The sequence below is a fragment of the Adiantum capillus-veneris genome, chromosome 21, assembly GCF_014529385.1.
Source record: "Adiantum capillus-veneris isolate H3 chromosome 21, ASM1452938v2, whole genome shotgun sequence".
Taxonomy (NCBI): Eukaryota; Viridiplantae; Streptophyta; class Polypodiopsida; order Polypodiales; family Pteridaceae; genus Adiantum; species Adiantum capillus-veneris.
Window position 1 is genome coordinate 87,631,794 of NC_140951.1, and position 22,990 is coordinate 87,654,783.

General features: G+C 46.0%; 1 protein-coding gene across 1 annotated transcript in view; it reads right to left on the bottom strand.

Moving 5' to 3' along the window:
• B73 (molybdopterin biosynthesis CNX1 protein / molybdenum cofactor biosynthesis enzyme CNX1 (CNX1)) overlaps positions 1-22,054 on the bottom strand; it is a 157,207-nt gene extending 135,153 nt beyond the window's left edge. Inside the window, exons 1-3 of the mRNA XM_086493915.1 lie at positions 21,754-22,054; positions 10,514-10,640; positions 9,897-10,024 (exon numbers count right to left, since the gene is read on the bottom strand). Coding sequence (XP_086350041.1) covers positions 9,897-10,024; positions 10,514-10,640; positions 21,754-21,933 — 435 coding nt within the window. The 5' untranslated portion in view covers positions 21,934-22,054. The remainder of the gene's footprint in view (positions 1-9,896; positions 10,025-10,513; positions 10,641-21,753) is intronic.
• Between the last annotated feature and the right edge of the window lie 936 nt (positions 22,055-22,990).

The window sequence follows — 22,990 nt, forward strand, 5'->3', positions numbered from 1 at the left end:
TGCCATGTAGGCTGAATGGGGAAACATATGTATGCATAATGCGGTGCGTATAGGTTGCTCTCTCCTCTCTCTCAGAAAGTGAAACAAATAAGGCAAGACAAATGGCGGCGCACTACATGGTCACAAGCAAGAGGATGACAGCCATTGAAAAGGAGTTGAAAGAATGCAAAGCCCACATGGATGAGTGGAAGAAAGAGAAGAATTTAATTCTCGAATGGAAAAAGAGGGAGGAACAGGCGAGGGAACTAGAACGCAAGGAGTTCCGGGATGAAATTCAAGCTTTAAAAAGTAGCATCTCAGCCCTTCGGGAGGAACTAGACAAAACCAAAGAGGGAAGACGCCTTGAAGATGGGGAAATTCAGCCATCAATGATTGACGAGCTGAATAGTATACGAGCACAAGTCAAAGAAATAAAGGAGGAAGGAGAAATGAAGACCTCATGGATGGAGGTTCTCTCCAAAACGCAAAAGAAAATGGACGAGGCTGAAAAATGGATTGAAGTTGTCAAGAAGGGAAAGGGCAAGGAAATTCCGACTACACCCGACATCATCAACAAAACACTAGAAGAGGAACAACGAAGAAGGGTACGCGCTCTACACGTGAGAGTGACCGGCCTAAAAGATTCAGATAAGGTGGACCAAGAGGTGAAGAGCCTCATGTCCATGATGGGGGTGGAGAAGCCCTCGCACACACAAGCTTGGAGAGTGGGCAAGAAGAGTGAAGGTAATGGGGAGAGTTCAAAAGGACGGGCTCTCATTTTGCGCTTTCCCTCCATGGAAGAAAAGAAAGACTTTTTAAAGAAGAGGCCAACCCTCAAGAAAACAGGTATCTTTTTAGGAGATGATCTTACGCTCTCACAGCTTGCACATATGAGAGAGGTCATGCCAGAGATTATAGCAGCAAGGGAGAAGGGGAAGTTAGCTTTCTACAGAAATGGACGAGTAGTGATTACAGAGCACCGCTCTACATGACGGTGCGAGACCTATGGGACCACTCTCAGGATGGCAGTTTGGAACTGTAATGGTTCGTATAGACTTGATGTGGGGGCCTTTGAGGATAGCTTCAGAGACAGAGACATTGTTTTCTACTCAGAGACTCATCAGGCTCTAGGACAGTTGATGCCGCACATATCAGGATACAGATGGGAGACAGCTTGTAGGACATGCACCAGAACTGCGCATGGGACTAGAGGATCAGGAGGTGTAGCAGTTCTTTTCAGAGAGGAGCTCCAACCACTATTGCACATAGTTCGGAGAGATGATCAGGCCAGATACTTGTGGGTGAGGCTGAGGGCAGAGACTGGACGTTTCTTGTACATCGCCATATGCTATTTTCCTCCCAGCACTTCAGTATATGCTTCACCCAGAGGACGGTCTCCTTACTCTGTACTTGATGATGATATCTGGGAGTTCTCCAGAGATGGAGACATCATACTCCTGGGGGATTTCAATGCCCGTACAGGCAGCTCACAGACAGTCTTCTATGACACATCAGAGGAGATGCTTAGAGAGCTAGAGCCTGAGGAGTTGGGACTTGAGAGATGCTCACACGACAGAGAGCATACAGAGTATGGGAGATACCTGAGAGAGATGACGACTACTCACAGTTTAGCCATACTGAATGGCTTAACGACTTTCCCATTGTCTACAGGTTTTACTTGTTTTCCACATAGACATGGGTCCAGCACTGTAGACTATGTTCTGACACATCCGAGCTTTATCTCTCACATTCAGGATTTCACAGTGGGGCCCAGGCCAGTTGGGATAGCAGTAGATCATGCACTTTTAACATTATCAGTCTCCTTTGAGTACAATACATCTCAGGCCTCACAGGGTGGTGGACATACACGCTATACTTTTACACCAGAGACTGACTCAGTATATGTAGAGGAGATACTTAGGCTTTTATGCACATCAGAGCCAGTATACACAGTGGAGGAGATCACATCTATGCTGACAGTGACATTACATGGGGCAGCGACAGAGGCATATCCACACACTCAGCCTGGGCAGAGACATCGTTCTGGGCACATGCCTCAGAACAACTGGTATGATGAGGAGTGTCGACAGAGGAGAGCTCAGATACAGGGGGACCTTACATTGGGAGTGATCACCTATAGACAGTCTCGCATTGCTACACGACGACTAGTGCGACGGAAGAAGCGAGCTTTCTTGGTCCAGATGGAGCAAGATTTAAATCAGCTATTCCTTAGTAGAGATTCAGGAGAGGCTTGGCGTCTATTCCATGAAAAGTCTCCCCCACCAGTGATTACTTCTACAGAGATATGGGGGCAGTATGCAACATCTTTATACACTGTACCTGGACAACCACCATTACCAGACCCACCACAGCCATGTCCAGCTACGAGCACCTTCTTTACCACTGAGATGGTAAAGGAGGCCATTGACAGGATGAAGACCAGACGGGCACAGGATCATGAGGGTTTGGTAGCAGAGCACATTATACATGCTGGGGATTTGTTGGCAGAGATGCTTGCACGGCTATTCAACCGTGTCATGTGTGAGGGTCTCCCTGAGTCTTGGAGATTATCTACTATTGTACCTATCTTCAAGACAGGTGACCCCACAGTGCCGGGGAATTACCGTACTATCATGGTAGGACACACATTGGCACGGTTATATGCATCCATCCTCGAGCATAGGCTGAGCAATTGGGCAGAGATTATGGGCATACGAGCACCTGGGCAGGCTGGTTTCAGAAGGGGTTTCTCCACACTAGATCATGTATTTACACTCAGGGCTATCATTGAGGAGGGTCGAGCACATGGTAGACGGATATACTGCAGCTTTGTGGATTTTCGCAAAGCCTTTGACACAGTGCCGAGGGCCAGATTGATGCACCGGCTTATGGAATTGGGGGTACCCACAGAGCTGATGTGGGGGATCATGGCATTGTACAGATCAGTGATGGGTCATGTACGCACATTAGAGGGGATATCCGATATAGTTCACTCCACCATCGGAGTGAAACAGGGGTGCCCACTGTCCTCTACTTTATTTGGTATGTATGTTGATGGGGTCTCTGATTATATTGACAAAGGAGGAGATAGAGGTGCACAGCTTGCAGGGACATGGATCCCTCTTTTATTGTATGCTGACGATATCGTGTTGATATCAGAATCACCAGAGGGTATGCAGAGACATTTGGACGCATTGCATAGTTTTGCAGAGGATAGTGGATTGCCTGTCAACCTTGGTAAAACCAAGGTCATGGTATTTAATACCACGCCACAGTGGGTTAGGAGATCAGCACCTACTTTCACATATGGACAGGACAGTATGGAGTACACTGATGCATACACATATCTTGGGGTGGTCTTTAGTGGACCGAGGTTCACACTGAAAGTGGCAGCAGACACTAGATTGACTCGTGCCTATGCAGCCCTAGGTGGTTTAGAGAGGATTTGTTCGCAAGTTCAGTTCCAGGAACCTCGAACAAAGCTCTGGCTTTTCGATACTTTGGTCACTTCAGTTATGCACTACGCGGTTCAGGTTTGGGGACCGTCTATTGACAGTGCTGGATGGACTAATATGGAGAGACCCCTGATATCTATGATTTCTAGGCTGATTAGAGCCAAGGCCTCAGTCCCACATGACATCATACGAGCGGAGCTGGCTGCCCCACCTATGGAGGTTGAGGCACTCACCAGATCAGTATCATTTGTACACAGCTTATGGGACACCACCAGGGACAGGTATGCCAGGCTTGCTCTCGAGTCATCCAGACAGCTGGCATTACAGGGAGATACATCATGTTGGTATGCACAGATGAGCTCATGGTTTCAGAGGCATGGTTTCAGCATGGACAGGCTGCCCCCTTTCCAGTATTCTCTTGATGCACCATCCTTGGCTCTTACACGGATGGAGACTACTAGACTCATTCGGCAGGATCTTATCCAGCTTGATAGCAAGAGGACATGGATAGAACCATCACGGGAGTTGGGTACGAAGAGAGTTTTCTATAGAGAACATCTTCTTCAACTCACGACAGACGGATTTGTCACACGGCCCAGTTACATGGACACACATCTATCTCATAGGTTACGATGTGCTATTGGCCAGATTCGCACATCTTCACACCAGCTTGGGATTGAGACAGGTAGATTCAGAGGCATACCAGCAGACAGTAGGATATGTCAGTTATGCCATGCAGAGACAGAGACAGAGTTTCACTACATATGTCGCTGCACAGTTTACTATGAGATACGGGGACGCTTTCATTGTCTATTCAGAGATGGTTTTGACTCGTTAGACAGAGTCATGAGATATCAGGATCAAAGATGTCTCGGATTATTCCTACTTGAGATTCAGAGACATAGAGACGCTCTATTGAATGGGCAAAGACAGAGACAGTCCCAGAGACGCATCTCAGATTTCTTCAGTCTGAGTACCACAGAGTCAGAGGGGACACCACCACCAGAGAGCTCGGTTCCCACCCATACACACATCAGCGGTACTCTCATTGATCGAGCTATAGAGTTAGGGAGATCGAGACGACCGCGACTGAGGAGGGGGGCCACGCAGCACCGGCGGAGATTGCGGCAGAGGATCCACAGGATTCTAGCACGACACCCAGAATGTCGATCTGGATAGGCTTCATGCTACTGCTATATTGTATCATGGTGACACTTATCCCCACTTTGTACCTTTATGGCATGATACCATTGCTCAGCCTACCAGCCACCCATAGGAGTCGGTAGCACTCCTATCATTTCTTTGTTTGTAGTTTTCTTGTTTGTACCCAGACTTGGTACTAGACTCATCATTGTAATCAGTTGGTCTCATAGGTCATTTTGGCCTCTTGTAGACGTTAATATATCATTTCATTTCATTTCATTTCTCTCTCTCTCTCTCTCTCTCTCTCTCTCTCTCTCTCTCTCTCTCTCTCTCTCTCTCTCTCTCTCTCTCTCTCTCTCTCTCTCTCTCTCTCTCTCTCTCTCTCTCTCTCTCTCTCTCTCTCTCTCTCTCTCTCTCTCTCTCTCTCTCTCTCTCTCACACACATTAGAGCCAAGGCTTCAGTACCACGTGCCATTATCCGAGCAAAGCTAGCTGCCTCCCCACTAGTGGTTGAGGCGCTCACCAGATCTGTCTCCTTCATACACCGCATGTGGGAACTCCCCAGAGACAAATACGCCCACCTTGCACTTGAGTCCTCTCGACAGCTAGCCATGCAGGGAGATACAGCATGTTGGTATGGGGAGATGACATCATGGTTCCAGGCACATGGGTTCAGTATAGACAGGTTGCCCCCCTTCCAGTACTCACTGGATGCACCCTCCCTGACTCTTACACAATCCGAGATCACCAAGCTCATCCGCCAGGACCTGGCTCAGCTAGAGACCAGGAGGACATGGATACAGCCAGCACATGCGCTGGGCACGAAGATGGCTTTCTACAGAGAGCATCTTCTCCAGCTTACGACGGACGGTTTTGTGACGAGGCCCAGATTCATGGACACCCACTTGTCTCATGGGATACGGTGTGCTATTGGCCAGTTACGCACATCACCCCAGCTGCGGATCGAGACTGGGAGATACAACGAAGTACCAGCAGAGGCCAGGACATGCCCCCTGTGTGACATGGAGCCTGAGACAGAGTTACAGTACACAAGGCCGCTTCCACTGCTTGTACAGAGAGGGCTTTGGACCACTCTCCACAGTCATGAGGTACGAGGTTCAGAGATGCCTGAGTTTGTTTCTGCTCGAGTTGCGCAGACACAGAGAGAGCCTAATGAGAGGAGAGGCCAGCCAGTCTCAGAGACACATCACGGACTTCTTTAGAGCAGACACTGGACACCCAGAGGACCTACTACCACAGCAGATCTTGTCGCCTCACACCAGAGGCACACTGCTCGACCGAGCGATTGAGTTGGGGAGATCCAGACGCCCACGACTGTGGAGGACTACATAGCATCGACAGAGGCTACATTAGAGGATTTGGATCACTTTGGCCCGACATGCACGACGCCCGGTCAGATTGCTGACCATGGAGGAGATTGATGAGATCCGCCAACGCCAATGCTAGATCTATTATGACTTGTGATTAGCTATCCCGGCTAGCTGCTTAGTTCACACCTACCAGCTTAGGATTTCATAGTATTTCATTTTGTACTCTGACTTTGTATCAGATCCACCACATTGTAACGCTCTGGTCTCATAGGTCATTTTGGCCTTTTGAAGACGTTATCTTCAAGGCAGGAGACCCTATGGAGCCTCGGAATTATCGCACTATCATGATTGGACACACATTGGCACGGTTGTACGCATCTATTCTTGAGTAGCAGTTGAGTAGATGGGCAGAGAGGGAGGGGATACGCGTAGCCGGGCAGGCAGCTTTCAAGAGGGGTTTTTCTACTCTTGACCATATCTTGACACTCAGAGCCATCATTGAGGACGGCAGATCACGTGGGAGACGGATCTATTGTAGCTTTGTGGATTTCCGCAAAGCATTTGACATAGTGACCAGAGCTAGATTGATGCGCAGATTACAGCAGATGGGAGTACCCACAGAGCTCGTTTGGGGGGTCATGGCATTATACTGGTCAGTAGTAGGACATGTACGCACCCCAGAGGGTCTATCCACACCGGTTTACTCCACTATTGGGGTGACCGCTCTCTCCTACTCTATTTGGTATGTATGTGGATGAGGTTTCTGACTACATTGAGAGAGATGGTGATAGAGGTGCACAGCTAGCAGGGACATGGATTCCACTATTGTTATATGCTGATGATATTGTGTTGATCTCCGACTCTCCAGAGGGGATGCAACGTCACTTGGATGCTTTGCATAGGTTTGCCCAAGAAAGTGGTTTGTCTGTCAACCTTGGTAAAACCAAGGTCATGGTATTTAATACCACCCCACAGTGTATCAGGAGGTCAGCGCCAACATTCACATACAGCCAGCAGAAGGTGGAGTATACAGATGCTTACACTTACCTTGGAGTGGTATTTAGTGAGCCAGCATTTTCATTGAGGAGGGCAGCAGAGACTAGATTGACCAGAGCCCATGCAGCATTTAAATTGGAAAGGATGTGTTCACAGGTTCAGTTTCAGGAGCCTCGGACGAAGCTCTGGCTCTATGGCACTTTGGTGGCTTCTGCATTGCTTTATGGAGCTGAGATTTGGGGACCTTCACTGGATCATCACGGGAGGACAGGCCGCAGTGATGGATGGGGGGACATGGAGAAGCCTCTGGTCTCTATGATCTCGCGGCTCATTAGAGCCAAGGCTTCAGTACCACGTGCCATTATCCGAGCAAAGCTAGCTGCCCCCCCACTAGTGGTTGAGGCACTCACCAGATCTGTCTCCTTCATACACTGCATGTGGGAACTTCCCAGAGACGGATATGCACGCCTTGCACTTGAGTCCTCTCGACAGTTAGCCATGCAGGGAGATACAGCATGCTGGTATGGAGAGATGACATCATGGTTTCAGGCACATGGGTTCAGCATAGACAGATTGCCTCCCTTCCAGTACTCGCTGGATGCGCCCTCTCGGACTCTTACACAGTCCGAGATGACCAGGCTCATTCGCCAGGACTTGACTCAGCTAGACACCAAGAGGACATGGATACAGCCAGCACAGGAGCTGGGCACAAAGATGGCTTTCTACAGAAGGCATCTCCTCCAGCTTACGGAGAATGGTTTTCTGACGAGACCCAGATACATGGACACCCACTTGTCTCATGGGATACGATGTGCTATTGGCCAGACACGCACATCCTCACACCAGCTGCAGATCGAGACTGGAAGATACAGCAGAGTACCAACAGAGGCTAGGACATGCCCCCTGTGTGACATCGAACCTGAGATAGAGTTGCACTACACATGCCACTGCCCCGTCTACTACGAGATACGAGGCCGCTTCCATTGCTTGTTCAGAGAGGGCTTTGGACCATTCTCTAGAGTCATGCGGTATGAGGATCAGAGATGCCTCGGTTTGTTTTTGCTCGAGCTGCGCAGACACAGAGAGAGCCTGATGAGAGGAGAGGCTAGCCAGTCTCAGAGACAGATCACAGACTTCTTTAGAGCTGCCACTGGACACCCGGAGGAGTTACTACCACAGCAGAGCTCATCGCCTCACACCAGAGGCACACTGATCGACCGAGCGACTGAGCTAGGGAGATCCAAACGCCCATGACTGCGGAGGACTACACAGCATTGACGGAGGCTGCATCAGAGGATTTGGATCACTTTGGCTCGACATGCACGACGCCAGGTCAGCAGACTACAGACCATGGAGGAGATTGATGAGATCCGCCAGCGACCGATGCTAAATCTCCTGTGATCTAGCTATCCCAGCTAGCTGTTTAGCTGCTTAGTTCACACCTAGCAGTTCAGGATTCCATAGTATTTTATTTTGTCATTTTGTCATTTCTATCATTTTGTCATCTGGTTACTCTGACTTTGTATCAGATCCACCACATTTTATTTTGTCATTTTGTCATTTCTGTCATTTTGTCATCTGGTTACTCTGACTTTGTATCAGATCCACCACATTGTAACTTTCTGGTCTCATAGGTCATCTGGCCTTTTGAAGACCTTAATATAACATTTCATTTCATTTCTCTCTCGCGCAAAGAACAGAGAAAACACAGAGAATAGCGATGGTAATTATAAACTGGCGATGAAATTAATTTAAAACTAAGCTAGATAACTTTTTAAAAATGACGAAGCCTTATAAAAGCAATGCAGAAATGCAACGAGGAGCAAAAAGAACTTTAAACGCTGACGAAGCCTTATAAAACCAATGCAGAAACGCAACAAGGAGCAATAAGAAGAACGCGAGCAGTAGAATCAGCTCTCTCTCTCTCTCTCTCTCTCTCTCTCTCTCTCTCTCTCTCTCTCTCTCTCACGCAAGCCATGGCGTCTTCTCCTTCCATTCAAGCTGACAAACTCCCTCTCCTCCCCCTCCCCCTTCTTCTTTTTTTGACCCTTTCTTGACAATATGGCTTCAAAAGCCTAAATAATGGAGTTGCAGCGCACCTGGCGCCTCAACATACGTGTAGCTGGCATTGAAGTGAAGAAGGATTTCACTCCCAAAATGGATGGAAAGGGGTTATGCCTAAAGCTAGGATACAAAGAGGAAGAGGTACCCTCCTTTACCGAGGTTTGGAGAACCAGCAAAGACCTCACTAAGAAGAGGGCTCACAACCTTTGGTAACTCATGATATTGTTCAAGCCAAGTTTGCTGCACCACACGTGATGGTAAGGGCCCTATTTCAGACCATATGCCTTTTTAGAGAGATGTCAGACGACTACTTGCACATAACCGTTCATCATATAGAGCTTCCAAGGCTTCCAAACAGTTGGCTGAGCCAGGGGATAGAGGATCTTGGCATGCCTAGGTCACACAATGGTTCTCATAGCAAGGACTGAAGAATCAAGATGGACCTCCTCCCACCATTCCGTATGACAGGTATTGCACTACACATCCACACGTCACATGGTGAGAGGAACAAAGTCTTGAAATAGAACCTGTGGCAGCTATACATACGAGAGACGTGGATATCATCCAAGCAGCCCCTTCCTCCTAACTCCCAGGATGCCAGGTTTATGATAATCATGAAATTTCCCCATTTAGCACATTCTTCAAATTTTCTAGCGTGAGACATCGTAGATGGCACCTTATATGCACCATGGACCCTCAACATTGTTTACGTGCAGATGAACAAAGACTTTCTATAAATGCCCCTTAAACAGAGAAGGTAAGACCTAATGTAAAGTAGAGACTGTTTTTCCGAAAGCAAGCAATGGTATGCATCAAAACCCTAAAATTTCTTCACCAATGCACATGCCTTGGTGCTTCCTCACTCACAAACTCAGCTGTTCTAGTTTCAAACATAAATTCGCAAACTCATCAACAAAGAAAAACAAACCACAGGACGAATGTCGTATCCCTTGGAGACCCGCCTCAATATGCGAACTTTCTTGTGTCCATGATTGCCTTCCATTTGTTCTGTATCCTCGATCTGCACAACTGCATCTGCTCCTTTTGGCACAGGTCCTATATCCACAAGGAAGCAATTCCAACTGTGAACTTCCATGTTGCTCAAAACACAGAAAATAGACTGAATCAAAAAAACTTGAAAGAAGTAGTCCATTTCTCAAAAAAGAACACAAAATTTGAGCCTTATTGAATAAAAAACAATAAGGCAAACCATCAAGAGACATTGAAAATTTTTGGCAACACAAAAATGGTATACTAGTGATTAGCTTTCTTCATAACTAATTTTGACTTTCATAAGACTTTGACATCAGTATCAAAATGCAAGAGCAGCAAGCACATGAAGACCTGCTAATTGAAAAAAGGGCATTAATATTTTCATACCAAAATTTCTGTTCTCCTTTGCACTTGGGTAAATTATCGTCACTCTTATGCCTCATTTTCTCACACAAGCACTAAACAAGGGCTCTTACTCCCTGTACCTAGCCAGTTGTCCGCCTAAACCTCAAAACAGCTACAAACATATGCAATAATTGAAACAAAATTGACCTCCAGTGGTTATGTATGCAACAGTGCCAGGAGTGAGTACTATGTTTGAAGCATCATCCCCTGCCCTTGCCTCTGCAATAACTGGGTAATCGCCAGGTCCATCGTCAGCAATCACAGCATATCCATCCTGCATAAGAAAACCAAGCAACTGTGATTCCATGTATATTATCGTTGTATTTTTAAGGCCATTATCTGAGACAGATTAAGAGAAGATAATGTGATGGACACTCAAATGGGAACGTCATTTTGTGAGCACTATTCTGGCTTATGGGACAAAATCCGATCATTCCATTTCGCTACAGGTGCTAAAAGGTAAAAACGAAAATATAATTAAACTAAGCACAACTGCTGAGCACTCCTTGTTCATCCATAAGGCACAAAAACTCCAGTGTGTCTCGCATTACTACCACCATACAATGCCCATTTCCTCTGTGTCCTTGCTGCTGCTACCTTTACATGACCCTCTTTCTCTGGGTGAGAGGCGATAGTTTCAAGATTGACACAAGGATATGCAGTACTTCCACAATTTGAGCGGATGTGCTTACTGGTACAATTTCAAGAGCCCCACACTAAGCTATAGTTGTTTGATACATTGGTGATGTAACCAATACATGGTTTGACTCTCAGTTTTTTCTTGGAGTACTGGAAGGTGCTTGGACAAGACCTATGTAGTGTGTAACACCATATTTTGCGCATTGGGGAGATGCCTGATAGCATGAGCGAGGGTTTGATCTACCTCATCCCCAAGGACGGGGGTTCCCTGGATGAGATTCAGCAGTGGCGGCCCATCACCAATCTCAACTCAGCCTACAAAATCCTTGCAAAGGCTCTGAGTTTGAGAATTCACCCACTTCTTGAGAGCATCATTTATGAGACTCCGACAGGCTTTGTTAAGGAGCCAATATCCTTGACAACATCTTCAATTTCTAGGAGGCAACTGCCCTCGCCCGCCTACAAAAAGAGTGTCACAAACGGGAGCACACACGAATAATCAACAAGCTGAAAATGAATAAACTTTCAACTCAAAAGAGATGAGGGAGAAGATCGACACAGTATTTGGGACCAGAAAATGGGCTCGTGAGTCGTCCCCCCCCTTTAAAGAGAATCTTTAGGGAAAATCTTTTTGCAAGCACAAGAACCGGAGTGACCCCTCCATTCTAAATCATCACACTCGGAGGTCAATTTCCTTCCCGTGCGGGAAATTCCAGAGAGACGAGCTCTCAATTCCATTTTCATCAGTACCTAGAGCGTGAAGCCCTACACACCGTTCATGATTCCGTTCCTGGAGTCTCTAAGCATAGACCAAGGCCTCCGTGCTCCTTCTCTGTTATGGAGTACCTGCAAAAGCACAAACACAAAACGACAACTCGTATCTCGAAATCACAATCGGTACATGTCGCTCCGAGTGCGGTAAAGCGAACTCCGTGTACTGGCTTCTCTCGTTCACTTGCAGATTCTCAAAGGAGGTGCTCCTTGCTCTAGCGTTGGTGAATCTGCCAAGCTAAGAGAGAGAGTGGGTCGCTTTTATAGGCTCCCGCACCCGGCAGGGATAGCCGGTGCGGTGCCGGCCAAAATACCTACAAGAGATAGCGCTAGATATGGGGGGAGACTTGCGACACTTCTGGCATGAGAGAGAGAGAGAGAGAGAGAGAGAGAGAGAGAGAGAGAGAGAAAGCTTCATTAAATTCAGCCGTACAGGCCTAGCGCTGGTTTTTTTTTATTAAAGCCTTGGTTTATTTTAAGTGGACTGCCCACTTATTAACTAGGAAGCAGTTCACTTTTGTTTATTAAAGTGTGAACCTGGACAAAACTCAATAAAACTGAGTGAGCTAAAAGTTGATGCTACACAATCACATTCTAGGCGTCCCTGGATGCAGTTCTCTGGCACAGATGCAATGCAAACACAAATTCCTCGCGGAAAAGCATATGCTTTTCCCGGAAAACACTTAAAAATATTCCGCATTTTAAGAAAAGCTTCTCAAAACTCATCTTTATTCTTGTGCTTGCGTCTTTACGCGTATTCCTTTTTCCACTTCCGATTTCCTACCAGAACAATGGAATATTCCCTTTCTGATGCTCCCGTCACCCATCGTGTGACGCATCAGGAATATCCGTTTCCCGGTATCTTCCACCGAGCTAACGCTACAGACCCTTCACGATGCTTAATGTCACCCATCATATGACACATCAGAGTTATTTGTTCCTGATGGCTTTTAATAATTCTAGTAGATCTATAGTTCCTAACCTTACGGTTCAAGTGCACACAATTAAATATCCTAATTTCAATAAATAGAAATTACTCAAAAAAAAAAAGAAAATAGTCCATTTAGCAACAGAGAGGATCTCATGGTGCTCCTCGACTTTGAGAAGGCCTACAACAGAGTTGACTGGGACTTCCTTGGCGACACTATGCGTAAGATGGTTTTCAGATGCATGGATCAGAGGGGTGTCTTCTCTCTGCAAATGTGCTCACAATCAGGTGTTGCTAGCGGAGGTCGAGGGGAGAAGTTCATGGTCACACGCTCAGTACAGCAGAGCTACCCTTTTACCCCCTTCCTCTATCTTTCTACCCAGAGGCGATGAGCATATTTCTGGCCTCACAGGAGGTTGGTTTGCATGGCCTATAATAACTAGTTACCCATTCGGGGAGAGGAGCTTTTAGATGTTGAGTTCATTAATGACTCACGCATGTCTCTAGAGGGCTGTGCGGTCAATTTGCACAGGTGTGAGCAATCCTTGTAGGTGTTTTGCTATGCATCGGGAGCATTGATCAATTGGTGAAACACGGTAGCTTTTTGGGTTGGTGATGCTCCCATACTTGACTGGTCGGCTGGAGAGGGTTTTCGTTGGATCCCTCAAGGGACGCCAATTTGCTACTTAGGTTGCCAGGGCCCAGGTTGGTTTGAACTTGTCACCAAAGCATCAGACTACTCCCCTCCTCCTAGGAGGAAGTTGTTACACTAGAGCTCGGCACGGTTATCTCTTGCTCAAAGGGCTATTGTGGCCAACTAGGTGCTCTTGGCCACCATGTGGTACATCACTTCCTGCTGGATTTTTCGAGTTCTTGCATCAGCCAGGTAGAGAGGCTGATCACAAACTTTCTTTGGACAAGAAGAGACACGCACTCAGCTCAAGCCAAAGTCTCTTGGTAGGTCATCCCCCTACCTTGAGGCTTGCTCTCAGGGATGGCTAGGTATCATCTATCCAGCATGGCAGAGTATAGCCCTCCTTGGGAAGCTCATTGTCAGAGGTCTTTCTCCAGGTGAGGAGCCCTTGAAGAAGCTTTTGCTGCATCGGATTAGAGGCCGAGTCCCATAAACGAGTGACCCTTAGTGCCCATCCACTCGTTGGATTTTCACAGAGATGCACAGAGTAGGCCTAAGCAAGAGATGGGAGGACCATTTCACGTTGAGCTTGCTTCAGTCTAAAGAGCAGCTAAGGGGCCCACATGCAGCCTCTTACATGGAACCCTTTGGTCAATATATAACGAGATCACATGGTTGGCAGTAGACCCCATGTTTCATGGGGTCCCATGGCAGTATGTCAAAGGAGCAACAGACAAGGGTGAATCGGGAAAGTCGGGTGATGATCTCGTCTGCAACCGCAAGCAAACCTTCTCTCAGGACTTGGCAGCCAATGAATCTATCGCGATAGATCTCCTCGTACACAAGCTCCTAGCGCGAACTGTCCGCCGTACAGGCACCCCAATCACCTGCAAGCACAAACACCACGTGTAGGGTGTCCACGTTGTGGAGAGGAAGCGCTCTAGAGAGGATGAGAGATTGTTGTGCAAAAACGCGAGAGAGAGAGAGAGAGAGAGATGGTGATGGAAAAACGCTAGAGAGAAAAAGGCCGCACACACCAAAACGCTAGAGAGATGGAAACTGTAGAAAGAGGGTGTTTGCCCAAAATGCTGGAACTTTTCACTGAACAACATGCCAAAAGTTCAAGGGAGGGTCTGCATATATAGGGAATTCATAGAAATGCCCTACCTACCTGGAAAACCCCACGATCCTGAAAATGGCTAAAAAAGTTACTAAAAGTAACCTGACACTCATATTTAGTAGCAGAAATGCAGAAGCCTCAAGACTGACCTCGGAAAATTCTAGGAACGGGGTTCCGTCTCATGCCAGCCGACCGGGTGGGCAACAACGTGGAGTGCATCGCCAAGAAAGGTACGTCTACCTCACTCCCTGATCTGCTCCGGAGATCCGTATAGTTGCTTCGTTCTTCAATGGGTCGACACGTCAGCAGTTTGTGATATCCCCCCTTCTTGAAAGAGAGTAATCGTCCGCGATTATAGCATATCTGCAAAACAACTCAAATTAGATCAAAAATTTTCGAGGGACATTCCGAGGGATAATCAGTTTGCTCTTTTTATTTTGTTAAGGAGTTGGCTTCTCCTTTCGGCTCTTTTGGTCAAGGAGTTGGCTTCTCCTTTCGTCCACGTCGGAACTCTTGATATTCCAGCTTAGTAAAATTAGCCATCACACCCAGACCGCACTGATCTTCCACGGGTGTCTTGATGCACTAAAATTACATACCCAGGCAATCTCATCCAATTAGGAATATTCAGTAGTTGGCACATCACAATGCAACACAAATGCTCACATATGCATGTTACAAGACACAACAAACAGAGCCGCTGAGCACTCCCCCGAGACAAACGGTTTGCGATATGAAGCGACTCAACGACTACCTCGTCACTCCCCCCGCAAATAACCTAAAAAGGTCCGGGCCATGAGCTCAGGGTACTGTAAAACCAACCGCTCCCTAGACTGCAGTTTGCGTCGCTTGGAGGTTCAAGCATACAACCAAACGCTCCCCAGACATCGGCCAAGTCGTTCGGTGGTTTTCTAGCATACAACAGAACGCTCCCCATACATCGGCCTGCGTCGTTTTGAGGTTCAAACAATACCAAAACAACATTTCTTACTACTCCAACTGGGAGTAAAATCACCAATCAATGACACCAGTATAAAAACAAGAGTCAAACATTTCAAATCGGCACCAACACAGGTTCAAAACAAATACCATCCATTTCAAACAAATTTCAAACACGATCATCAAACAAGTTCCAAACTGAACTCAAACTTAAAAAGCAATCTCGACATCAGTCGAGCTCGAAAAGTCGACTGTCTTTCCATCTTGAAACCTGCACCATAAATTAGGATTAGGTTCCTTCCATAAGGTCGTAGCCGATCGCAGCACAGTCTATCAGCTCTTGGACAGATAGTGTCCCTCTAGCGGCGATGGTAGTCCCAAAACAGCAATAACACCGGACTTCCAAGGTTTTCAGCTTGAGAAGACACACTTGGTGAGAGATGTCCAAAAACTTCAAGTCGTATTCTGCTAGGGTTTCCGTGGCAAGCATTCAGGATACCCCACTCTGCCAGAAGATGCACTCCAAAGGAAGATGTCAAAAACCATATAACTTCGGGCAAAAATTTTCTTGAAAGCTTACCCAGGCCTTGGAGTGTGCGGCTTGATAGCTATAGACTTCCACCACTGTATGGCCCTCCCTCTGAGAAAAAACAGGAGCTCATAACAAATCTTGGATCCTTCTCTTGCAAGTGATCTTTATGGCTTATGCCCTGTAAGACATGAGCGGTGAAGACGGGAGCGCGCCCGATGTGCAATGAAGTAAGGGTGGGAGTGGCTAATAAGTCCGGGGTCGGGGCCCGAAGATACTTCAAATAAAATTACATTAGTCTCTGTCTGCTCTTTTGTAGGACCGGTATGCTTTCAGAAAAGCACACGCCTGATGCTTTGATACCACTCTCACAAGGGGGGCAACACGTGCCAATAGAAAAGAAGAGACTGAACAGACTTTTAGCACTTCAATAACAATGGAACTAAAAGAGAGAGAGAGAGAGAGAGAGAGAGAGAGACGACACACGACATGGAGTGGTGGAATTCCGCCCCAGAGAGTATTGGCCCCAAACCTTGGCGCCCCTTTTGGTATTTCTTTACATTGCATCATCAAAGTACAAGCCGGTACTCCATCCTTTGCACCTTCATCTAGAAGCATGCCAAAGAATGATAAAGAAATATTGCAAAGGGCGCTAATCTTTGGGGCCAACACAGTGTCATTGTCTACTTCGGAGCACTCTAGCTACAAAGTTGTGGATGGTTTTTAAGTGGTGAATTCCTGCTACAGGTTCATTTGTGAAGTTACTTTGTGTCATGAAGTGCAGATGAATTTAGACGACATATTTTTGAGTCAAAATTAAAAGTTTTACTGCCCTTTAGTAAGTCTATAGGCCGGTTTCAGCCACTCCACTCAGAATGGAATAAAGTCACTAATTTCTCCATGAGATTTTAGGGATACTGATAGGCTGAAGGTATTCTGCTGAATGACTTCATGAAAAGATGTACATTGAAATGGCAATTCCTAAAATGAACTTGTTGCATGTGCTCTCATGTGTGTGTTGTTTGAGTGCGTGTTGAAAGGATGAAATGCCTATAGCATTTTATCTATTTCACGTGACGGATGATGTAAATGTGATAGTAACGAGATTTAATAGATCAAAACAATCGTGAAAAGATCAGCCCAGTCTAGATGTGATTGCAAAATAAGTTACAATGATTGTGATTCTCATCTAAGATCTCGGCACTGTTAATGATGTGACAGTTCAATGATTGTCGTCTTTGTGCAACTACTAGATGTGTGTACTTAGAGTCAGTGTCTACTGAGCTAGTTGTTGTCCTTTGTCTATTTTGCACGCGTAATCGAGGGCAATTACTATTCTTTCAAGAGGAGCGAATGTCACAAATTAGTGACGTGGCACTGACAATAGGGTTAGGGTTTTAAATACCTAACCCTTGGGGTTTTAAAAACCTAACCCTATCAACTTGGAACTACCAACCAAGGGGCCTAAACTCATAGTAACAAGGAACAAGAAATGGAAAAGAGGAATGGGAACACGGGATGGCATGGATTGCCATTCCCTGTGACTAAATAGTCACATAGAATGAGGACTGGAACAAAAATGAGAACGGGGAATGAGTACAGCACACTAAAAAATGGCCCTCCTATTACTATGCCTGAAATACCTAAAAGCAAGAAAACAGCGTGCACTGTGGATGTGACGGATTGTAAGGTTAGGGTTTCTGTGTCAAGGTCATATACACATCTAATCACTATATTTGTTTGGCCACTCATAGAATCTCTCTCTAAAGAGGTGGTCCATGCCAATCTCTTTGTCAAAGCAAGAATCCTCTACGGTGTGCACAGATTTTTCTTTCCTCTTTTATGTCTTGTACTTTGCATCTTTATAAAATGAGAAACATTGATTGATTCTCAAAAGCACCCTTGAGATTGACCCTCCAAGTTGAGTTAGCTTGATTAAGTTCTGCAGATCCTGACCAAGAAGCCAAAACCCTAGTAGAAGAACGAGAAGATCACCAACTTACTAAAGACCGACCGCTTGGCCTAAGTGACAAAGTGAGTTATGATTAAAATCATAACCCGCCCAACTTACTGAACATCGATCGAGGGCCTAAAAACCCTAGAGTAAAGCAACACACACACACACACAAACAAATTGCGCGAGTATGCTGATGTGGCAACGCATCTCAGCCAACCCAATGGGCACTTGCTTTTGGACCAAATGCTTTTAAAGTGCTTTTCATGTACCTATTTTGTACACGCTAAGAGCCTTCAAATACAAGGTGTGAGCTCTGTGAGCTCTCTCTCTCTCTCTCTCTCTCTCTCTCTCTCTCTCTCTCTCTCTCTCTCTCTCTCTCTCTCTCTCTCTCTCTCTCTCTCTCTCTCTCAGTACTAAAAGTTTGTTCCAGTCTTTTCTTTTCAATTGGCACGCGTACCCTCCCGTTACAAAGTTTTGAAGATTGTAGTTGTCTCTGTGTTTCCGTTTGATCCCTCGCCGGAAATAATTACAGTGGCATCAGAGCTCAGCTTGCTTCCTTGCCCTCTGCAAATTGAAGCACAATCTTAGAACATGAAGATCACAATAGGAAAGGTGGAAATTCACAAAGTCCTTCCACCCAGAAGCATCTCGAGGAGACACATGCTCAGTACGTGGTTCGACAATTGGTGTATCTGGCAGTGTTACCAGGGAACGCCTCCCTATGGGTTGGGAACGCCGGAACGGCGTTCCGGAGGGTCTTCATGGCCCGGAACGGCCAGACGTTCCGCAGGGGTTTTTGGTACCGGAACGGCCCGGAACGGCTCGGAACGGCTGGGAATGGCAGATTTTCAGATTTTTGAGCTTTATCTTGTGAGGCTCCCCCTTCTTAAATGCCCTTCCCCCCACCCCTTACCTTCACAGTGCACACAAGCTCTCAAGGGTGAAAGCTCAAGCTCTACCCTCTCGAGTCTCGGGTCTTGACTCTCAAGCTCTAGCCTTGTTAGTCGGCAAGGCTCTCTCCCTCTCCCCCTCTCTCTCAAGCTCTCTCGAGAGTCGAGTCTCCCACTTTTAAGCTCTCTCTCTCTCTCTCTCTCTCTCTCTCTCTCTCTCTCTCTCTCTCTCTCTCTCTCTCTCTCTCTCTCTCTCTCCGCGTCCCTCCCCCCTCAAGCTCTCAAGCCTATACGACATACGTTGGCCATAGTAAGGTTGAATGGTCTTCAAATCAAGTTTTCTGTGAGTATTAGAGTCAAAGGACTCTGACACTACTATATTTGAATCACACAGAGCTTAAAATTGCATTATTTGGGTGTTTTTATGCCTCCCGTTCCGCGCCGTTCCCGTTCCGGACCCCTCACTGTTCCCCCGTTCCGCGGGGGATCCTGTCGCCATTCCCGTTCCGCGTTCCGGGTAACTATGGTATCTGGCCAAACAATAAAAGCAGAACCCGACGGATGATCGGATTGATTTGAAAGCTTTGCAGAGTTATTTGGGCTCTCTTAATCCTTCTATTACCAGTCCTATCCCTCCACAACCTTCTCAAATCTACTCTTCTCCTATTACTTGTGCCATCTCTCCACAACCTTCTCAGATCTACTCTTCTCTACCCCAACGCCTTCTCACATTTCCCTTGTTACCTTTCCATGTCAGTGCTCCGAGATGTTTCTCGGTTCCTGGGAGAATTCTTCAAGCATATGGCTTCAAAGAACATCCACATGTTGCTTACGAAGTACCACCACCATTGCCTTCTACACCTCCACCCTATGTTCCACCACCCTACTTCTCATCCTTTGTCAACACTTCAAGGATGGCGATGCCACAATCAAATTTTTCACCTTCTCATTTGTTGTAAGGAGTGCTAGAGACTCTAATAATCAATCTCAATCACAACTCAGTACCAAGTACGTAATGTTTTTAAGTCTCAAGAGCATGACGAACTGCAAGTAACTCCACAGAGATGTTGGCAGAGGTTCCTCACGTCATAGGCATCAACTCTCATCGGCCACCACATGACCATCTTGCTCAAGAACTGCTCTCATATTGGTACCATACGTATCATACTTGAGTACATAGGACTTTTTTAGATCAGGAAGAATAAGTACAGGACAGTCAAGAGCTTCTTCTTTAGAGTTTTTAAGGCATTGATCTTTGAAGGTCTAAATGAATGTGGCACCTTTCTTTGTCAAATAATGCAAAGGTGAAGCAACAACGAAGTGAGCAATAAAGCCTCGATAATAGGAAGCAAGGCCAAGAAAACTCTAAACCTCATGAATTGTTGCCAATGGAGGCCAAAATCTTACACTGCCTTAACCTTGGCAGGATCCATCCAAACACCTTCCTTTGATACAATGTGGCCAAGGTAGTGTATCTAACCCATAAAGAAATCACTTTCCTTTCAATTAATGACCAACTGACTTTCAATCGATGACCGATTGAATCCTTTAAAAACCAAAGCTAAATGATGTCAATTTTCTTCCTTATTCTTGAAGAAAATATTCAACTAATTGAAGACAATTCCCACAAAATTATTGTACTTGCAAAAAATATGCTTCATTATATGGTCCACAATGTGTGACTCAACTTGATCCACAGATTCTTTGACATGAACCCAGAGTGTGCCCACAAAGAGTCGTAGAGGAAAAAGTGTCATTTGCCATCTGTGCGCCCATGTTGTTGCTTTTAGCATTGCAAGTTTGGCAGCCAAACTGAGAGGAGATAAAGTTGTGCATAGAGCCAAAATCAAACAAAGGAGGGCTTCTTGATCACAGATAGGTCCCCAAGCCCTACAAGGATCAGCTGAAGAATCTTGTGAAGGTTCTCCAACGAGTGGGAACACAGCCCAAGCAAAGAGTGAGGCCTGTTGTAGTTGTTGGGATTCACAGAAGGAGGTGGTCATATGTGCTGTTGTGGTTGGTAATGGTGTGCTGATGTTGTTGTGGTTGTTGTTTATAAGGGAAAGCTACGGGTGGTATTTTGAGGATAAAAGAGAATTGGTAGAGGAGAGATGCGGGATCCATGAGTAGGACAAGTACAAAAAGTATGGCCAGTGAGTCCACAATCAAAGCATCAATCTTGGGCACAATATTCAGCCATCTGTTGAGGAGGAAAATTAGGCTGTCCAAAACAAAATTGAGATCGTCAAAAAGTGTCCGTTTGGGTGGGATAGAACAAGAAGAGTTGTTGTGTTGTGGTTGTTGGGTAGGAGAATCTTCAAAAACCAAATTGTGCTTCACGGTATGGTAGCAAATGTGAGCAAATGTGAGCATCAGCCATTAGTTGACACATGTTGCCAACGACCTTGGCCCCCAATGGAAAAGGTAAACCAGTGTAACACACAATTTGGCCGACCAAAGGTGTGGACCTGAAAAGCAAAGATAGATAAAAAGACATCCCAAAACCATTGATTGTATGTGTCAAGAGTGTTGATGTGGAACGGAGGTGTACAATAAAGAGATTGGTGATTTGATAGCTAATGAAAACAATTTGATTCAAGAGTGAATATTTACAGAAACTGAATTGTCTCTTTTATTCATTGGTGAGAACCTTCAAAAGCTATAATACTGGAAAACCTAGAGATGGGGTCCTGAAAGCTACTGAAAGGAATTCAACTCAAGAGGGAACAATGGATTTTAAAGCCCTTACATGAACAGGACACTAGGTAGCAAATTCAATGGAATGTGCAATGCATACAATTCGTATTTATCGAATATCAGCATTAACTTAAATGGGATCTTTTGTGTCTCATCCATGCATCCAAATTAATGACAATACAATCATTTCCTTCGTACTAATCTCCAGAGTTTTTCAATTGCAGAATGTAAATAAGAAGGTATTTCTGTGTTGCAAAACACCTAGCCTGCAGAATAAGAATACCTTGATAGAAGCTGCGTATGGAGGTAGAGGGTCTGGGGCAGCTAAGTCTTCGGCCAGAACTAACCCAAGAGCTTGATCAAGAGGAAGCGAGACAGGGGCGAGGCGCTTTGCAATGGAAAGGACGATGTGTGTCGCATCTGCAACAGATAGAAGTGATGAAGGTGTGAAGTCCGAAGCCATGAGTGGCGACTCCTCTTGCTGTTTCGCTTCTTAAGCGAGCACGCAGCCACGCGGTTCTTAAACCCAGTTTTGTCTTTTTTTATGAGCAGATTTTCAGCTCGGATGAAAGCTGGATGTCAACGCTCAGAGAAAGAGAGAAGTTTAAAGAATGTCCCAACATTCCCAACCAATTTCGGGCACATGTCCGAAAGTATAAAAATAAAATTCATGGAATCTTGGGATCTAACCCCGTGGTCCCCCGCAACCCTCACCCTCCCCGCCCAGCTCCGTTGCGTCCACTTCCCTGTCCATCTCCTCTACCACTTCCTGCTCTACCTCTCCTCCACCCGCACCCCTCTCTCCCTCTCTCTCTCTCTCTCTCTCTCTCTCTCTCTCAATCAGCAAGGAGCCATAAATTGAGCCTAAAGCATAACGGTTACTGACATGATTGTTGTTTTCAACATTGCAGTGGAAGTGATCATCCATGCAACTAAATGATGGTGGCTACAAGTGCGGAACTCCAAGAGCTTTCATGCTTTTTTATTTAGTGTAGTCACCCCATCAGCAAATTTGCTGCAAAGAGTGCCATGGTGGATGTGGTGCATGTGTCGGAGACACACAATGGCTCTGTACCAAGAGTAGTTATGACCGGGCACAAATGTTCAAGAGCAATAGTGCAACCAGATTCTCTATTTGCATTGTCGTGGGAGCGGTGAAGTGTTGGCCATGAGATTCATTGGTTGAGAAGGTTGGCGATGATTTCAATGCAAACATTTGCAACATATCGGTAGATTTTGATTAGTTTCACCACAGAACATGCATTGCATGTTATCAAGGATGCAAATTCGAATATAGATGTCATTTTGGTGTGGCATCTTTTGTAGGAAGATATCAAGCAATTTGTTACCACCAAAGCTCAAGATAGAGAGTAAATCAGAGGATGTGCATGGGCCATTTGGTGATCTTCATATGGGTAGGCAATTGAGCTCTCACTTCGATGGAGAGGTGCAGATTTTCAGTGCCTCCAATAGAGTAATATCCTATCTTGTGGAAATGATTGTGGGGGTATCCCACATGG